This window comes from Elephantulus edwardii, unplaced genomic scaffold (assembly GCF_000299155.1).
Source record: "Elephantulus edwardii isolate Elephantulus edwardi_28Jun2011 unplaced genomic scaffold, EleEdw1.0 scaffold00129, whole genome shotgun sequence".
Lineage (NCBI taxonomy): Eukaryota > Metazoa > Chordata > Mammalia > Macroscelidea > Macroscelididae > Elephantulus > Elephantulus edwardii.
The window spans coordinates 8,161,506-8,167,774 of record NW_006399879.1 but is presented as its reverse complement, the minus strand read 5'-3'; the positions used below and the strand labels follow the sequence as shown (position 1 = coordinate 8,167,774).

Sequence of the window (6,269 nt, the reverse complement as noted above, 5' to 3'; positions counted from 1 at the left end):
GTGTGTGTGTGTGTGTGTGTGTGAGCACGCGTTACAGTGACATGCTCCGTGAACTGTGGGTAGGGGTGTGTGTGTGTGTGTGTGTGTGTGTGTGAGTGTGCATTACAGTGACATGCTCTGTGAACCGTGGGTGGAGGGAGGCCCTCAGTGCACACGTGTGTTAGGAAGTAGTGTCTCGGGCCACTTTTTTGCTGACCTTGTCTCCTCGTTGATGTTTCACCAGTGTCTCCTTGGACCAAGATGACCGATGGAAACCTCACCACCTCCACCAATGGCGTGACCTTGATGAGCCCGGTCCTGAGCCTGCCAAGTGTGCATTTCAAGGCGCCCACATCCCTGTCATTCCCTGAGCATGGGCCGGAGCTGCCCCGCGATCGCCCCCATGACCGGCACAGCCTGCAGTCGGTGGACTCGGGCATCCCCACTCTGGAGATCAGCAACCCTGAGCCTGTGTCCTGTGGCTCGGCCCACGGCAGGAGGAGACCGGAGCCTGAGGTCGGCGCTGTCCTCGAGCGGGCGTCCCAGAGCGCCTGTCCCCTGCCGTCCTGCGCACTGCTGGCTCCCGCTGGCCCCGAGCCGGAGCAGGGCGTCCGCAAGTCCTCCACCTTCCCCAGGACTGGCTACGACGCCGTGCGGCTCTGTGGCCCCGCGCCCAGGACCCCGAGCCGCAGTGACGCCGCCTCCGTGTGCAGCGTGTGTAGCCTCGGCACCGAGCTGTCGGCTACGCTGTCGGTCAGCAGTGAGGACCGCCTGGACCTTGTCACCAGCAGCTCGAGTGCCATCGTGGCGCTGGAGAACGATGACGACCTGCCGTCCCCCGCCTCCCTGAGCTCCGCCCCGGAGGCCGACAGCCCGGACCAGTGGGACAGCGCGGAGCCCAGGGAGGCCAGCCGCTCGGGACTGCTGGGGCCTCTCAGCCACTTCCTGTCCAGGTAAGCCCTCCGTCCGGCTGCAGAAGGTCGGGCCTGGGCACCGTACTCCTGAGGACACCTGCCCTGTCTGGGGATGCGCGCCCATATTCACCTCAGCCTGCTGGCTACCTGTCAAGGCCTCCTCACGGCCAGTCAGTCCCCTCACCCTGATGTCTACCACTTAAGGACCCAGTTCTCACTCAGAGTACCTGTCTCCCCATGGTCCCCCCTCCTCCAGTGTCCCACCCCCGGTGCTCCCTTCTCCTCACTTCCCCTCTTGTCTTCCCCGCCATCCCGCACCCCACCTTCCCTCTCCGTGTCCCCACCTCACCCGTCATCCTGTCCCCCTGTGCCCCCTTCTCCCCCCGTCCCCCCCTTGCCTTCACCCACCATCCCACCCCCTGCCTTCCCCTGCCTGTGTCACCTGGCATCCTGCCCCCTGTACCCCCTTCTCCCCCCGGCCCCCCTTGCCTTCCCCCACCTTCCTGCACCCCGCCTCCCTCTCCCCATGTCTCCGCCTCACATGCACCCCCCACCTCCCCTGGTGTCTCTGTCCCCCACGTCCCCACTTTTGCCCAGCGTCTCCTGACCCCTTCAGTTTTGGGGTGCTGAGTCTGTGCTCCCAGGTGCTGTTTTTGTTATACAGCTGAGCGAGGGCAGGGGAGCTGTGTCTCCTGTGTCACCACTCTGGTGTCTTAGAGTGTTAGAGGTTCAGTCTGGCTCTCCTGAGGGAGGGAGGTTCCAGAAAAGTAAGCATTTAGCCACGAGGGCAGTGGTGGTCCAGCAGTAAATCGCCGACCTTGGGGTAGACTCGGGTCAGATCTGGCACAGGCCATCCAGGGTCCTGGGGGGCTTCAGCAGGGCTCCCTCACTGACAGGCCTCGGGGGCTGTCCGCAGGGACCGATTATGTGGACTGGCCAGGTGGACTGACCGTGAGCAGTGACCATGTGCTCCTGGGGACCATTTGTGGGAACTGACCACAGTTCGTCTCCATGAGGACTGACCGTGGGCAGGGACTGGGCTGGCGCAGGACTAGGGAACCCTGCGTCCACCAAGCACCGGTGACGCCCTCATGAGCTGGAATAGAGTCGACAACGGCGGCATGCTGAATTGGGGGGCTTTGAGTGACCCGGCCTGACTCAGAGCGGCTGCTGGAGCCTGTGGACCTGGGAAGAACTGCCCAGTCAGAAATGGACAGAGCTCACGAGCAGACCAGCATGCTGACCACTGAGTCACTACTGAGTGTGTGACCACTGCACCAGGCTCTTCAGCAGTGGTCACCCAGAGACAGTCCCACCCCCACCGACTCATTCACCGCCAGCTTCCCCAGGCTCTGCGGGCTCACCCTTGGAGCAGATTGTAGATTTGAACCCCTGACCTTCCTAGCAGCAGTGGAGCACGTCACCTGTATCTCCGAGAGCTCCTCACCAGCCGTCCACTCATTCCAGCCATCCACTTTCAAGTCAGAGCTGACCCTCCAGTGGGCTTTCAGAGACTGTAAGTCACGTGGGAGGGATAGCTTGTCTTTCTCTCACAGAGAAGCTGGTGGATTTGAACTGTCTGCCTTTGGGTTGGCAGCGCAGCTGTTATAGTCACCAGAGCTCCCTCATCGGCCGTTGCTCTTCTTGTTGGTGCCGTCGGCTCACGACGCGTAGTGACCCTGTGAACACCAGATCTGCACTCTGTCCTGTCCTGTGCCGTCCGTCCATCCTCAGTACGTTTGGGTCCGTTGCCACAGACACTGTCAGTGCACCTGCTTGCGGGTCTTCCTCTCCTTCACTGACCCTCACCTCTTCACACATGGTAGTCCCTCTCCAAGGAACAGCTGCTCCTAGCAACACGCCCGAAGTATGTGAGATGAGGCTTCACCAGCTTTGCCTCCAAGGCTGCACTTTGTCCAAGGCATCTCTGTCTGTCCTTCTGGCCATCCATGGGATGTTCAGTGCACTTCTCCAGCATCACTCACTGTTAAACGACATCAATTCTCCTGTCTTCCTTATTCATTGTCCAGCTCTCACATGCACAGCAGGTGGTTGCAAAGACTGTGGCTTAAATCAGGTCCACCTTAGTCTCTAAACTGACAACCTTGCTCTTCAGAAAGAACCTTGTAGTGATCTCTGACAGCAGACGTTTCCAATGCTCTGTGTCTCCAGATCTCCAGACCGTTGGTACCAAGAAGGTTGACTGTGGATTCAAGCAAGATGAAGTTGATTGACAGTTTCAGTCTTTGTCTGTTATGGCATTCTGTACTGGTCCAGTTCTGAGGATTGTTCTTGATGTTGAGGTACAGTCCATGTTGAAGGCTATCGTCCTCGGTCCTTTGCAGCTGGTACTTCAGATCAGCCTTGCCTTCAGCGAGCAAACCTGTGTCATCAGTGTAACGTGTAATCTGTTTGACGCAGACTGTTGACAAGCCTTCCTCTCATCCTGATGCCACAGCTCTTCTCAGAGTCCAGCTTCTCAAATATTTACTCGGCATACAGGCTGAATTAGGGCCAGAGACAGGACAGAGCCCTGATGCACGCCTTTCCCAGTCTTAAGCCATTCTGTGTTCTCTTGCTCTGTTTGGACCAAGGCTTCTTGGTCTAGGTGTTCCATTCCCATTCTTCTCAAAGGTCTCTGTCCTTGTTATGACCCACACAGCGGAATGCCTTTGCATAGTCAATAAAACACAGATAGACATTCTCGTGATATTCTTTGCCTTCAGCCAAGGCCCAGCTGACATCAGCATTGATATCCCCGGGGCCACAACCTCTTCTAAACCTCTGATGAACTTCTGGCAGTTCCTGGTCAGTGTACAGCCCCGGTCAGTGTACAGCCCTGGTCAGTGTACTGCTCTAACCATTTTTGCATCATCTTCAGTGGTAATTTGCTTGCACGTGATATTAATGCTACTCAGAAGTTTCCGCATTCTATTGGATCACCTTTCTTGAGAATGTCCTGTCTCCATAGCTTTTCAGTCTGTATGCAGAACAGATCATTCGAGTGGCTGGACTTTATGAGGAGAAATAACCTGCATTATGCAGATGACACAACCATGCTTGCTGAAACTGAGGAGGACCTGAAGCATTTGCTGCAGAGGTCAAGGACTGTCGTCTTCAATATGGATTGAAGCTCAACATCAAGAAAACAAAGATTCTCACCTCTGGGCCAATTGGCAGCATCATGTTAGACGGAGAAGAGATTGACATTGTTAGCAATTTCAGCTTACTCGATTCCACAGTCAACACTCTTGGCACCAACAGTCAGACAATTAAAAGACAAATTGCGTTAGGAAAATCTGGGGTCAGGTACCTCTCCAGAGTCCTGAAGACTAACAGTGTCAAGCTGGAGAATAAGATGTGTCTGATCCAGGGCATGGCTTTTGCAGTTACTTGCTGTGCATTAGAGAACTGGACAATAACCAAGGGTCAAGGGTGACAGAAGAATTGATGCCTTTGAGTTGTGGTTCTGGAGAAGAATATTGAACATACTATGTACTGCCAAGAGAACTAACAGGTCTGTCCTAGAGAGAGTGAGACCAGGCTGTTCCTTAGCAGCAAGGATTTTGAGACTCCATCTCATAGACTTTGGGCATGTAGCCAGGAAGGACCAGTCCTTGGAGAAGAACATCATTCTTGGAAAGGTCGAGGGACAGTGCAGAAGAGGAAGACCCTGGATGAGATGGGTTGACACAGTGACTTGGGTGATGAGGGTGGGTGTATTGGAGACAGCGAGATTGTCTCTGGATAGAGCAGGGGTCAGTTACTGTGCGCAGGGTCGCCATGAGTTGTATGTAGCGATAACAATAACCTTGGATTACCTTCCTGGGAATGGGGACAAGTATGTGTCTCTTCAGTCAGTCGGCCGGGCAGCTGTCCTCCATATTTCTTGGCGTAGCCTGGTGAGCACCTTCAGGGCTGCATCATTTACTTGGAATAAGTCAATTGATATTCTGTTGATTTTTGGGGCCATGTGTTTTGCCAGTGTCTTCAGTGTAGCTTGAACTTCCTCATTACCACTGACTCTATCACATGCTACTTCTTGAAATATTTACGTGTCAACCAGTTCTTTTTTGTACAACTCCATGTATTCCCTCCCACTTTCTTTTGATGCTTTCTGGATCATTCAAAATTTTCCCCATAGCGTCTCTTAGTATTGCATCTCAAGGCTTGAATTTGTTTTTCAGTTCTTTTAGCTTGAGAAATGCTGAGTGAGTTCTTCAGCCTTTGTAGTTGTTGTTGTGTGTCATCGAGTTGCCTGCAACTCATAGTGACTCTATGTACAGTAGCTCTGAACCCTGCCCTGTCCTGAGCCAATCTCACCATCTCCAACAGACCTCATCCCGTTTCTCTGGTCACTGTGTCAATCTACCTCATCCTGGTCTTCCTCTCCTGCACTGTCCCTCCACCCTCCCAAGCATGATGTCCCTCTCCAATGACTGGTTCCTCCTGGCCACATGCCCATAATATATCAGGCAGAGCTTCAGAATCCTTGCCTCCAAGGAGCTTGGTTTCACCCTCTCTAGGACATACCTGTTTGTTCTCCTGGCCGTCCACAGTATGTTCAAGACTCTTCTCCAGCACCACAGCTCAAAGGCATCGATCTTTCTATCATCCTCAGTCATAGTCCAGCTCTCTGATGCTCAGCAAGCAATTGCGAAGATCATGACCTGGGTCAGGTACACCTTAGTCTCTAGACTGACATTGTTGCTCTTCAGTACGCTAGACAGGTCCCTGACAATATTCAGCCTTTGGAGAGATGAAAATCAGAACTGCCAAGTACTGCCTCACTTCTGTTAAGTGGCCCTGATTGAAAACAAAACAAAATGAGATAACAAAAACTAGCAGGTAGTAACAAGGATGTGGAGAGAGGGGAAGCCTTACCCACTGCTGGTAGAAATGTAAAGTGGTGCATCTGCTGTGGACAAGGTGTGCTGAATCCTTAGAGAGTGGCAGACAGAGCTGTCTTAGAATGCAGCAGCCCTCCTCCTAGGAATGGTCCCTACGGATGAAATGATTGCAAGATCCCAGCAGAGATGCTCACCTGCTTCATGGCAGCATGAGGGGTCACAGCAGTAGCAGAAAGGTGGAAACAGTCTCAGTGCCCACCATACCTGGTACAGACGGCCCGGGGACCCACCATACCTGGTACAGATGACCCAGGGGCCCACCGTACCTGGTACAGACGGCCCGGGGACCCACCGTACCTGGTACAGACGGCCCGGGGACTCACCGTACCTGGTACAGACGTCTCGGGGCCCACCGTACCTGGTACAGGTGTCCCGGGGACCCACCGTACCTGGTACAGACGTCCCGGGGACCCACCGTACCTGGTACAGACGGCCCGGGGACCCACCGTACCTGGTACAGACGTCC

At 54.5% G+C, this 6,269-nt stretch overlaps 1 protein-coding gene across 1 annotated transcript in view; it reads left to right on the top strand.

Moving 5' to 3' along the window:
* The first annotated feature begins 225 nt into the window (after positions 1–225).
* TBC1D14 (TBC1 domain family, member 14) overlaps positions 226–6,269 on the top strand; it is a 67,481-nt gene continuing 61,437 nt past the window's right edge. The window contains exon 1 of the mRNA XM_006893626.1: positions 226–932. Within this exon, the coding sequence (XP_006893688.1) occupies positions 241–932 (692 nt within the window). The 5' untranslated portion in view covers positions 226–240. The remainder of the gene's footprint in view (positions 933–6,269) is intronic.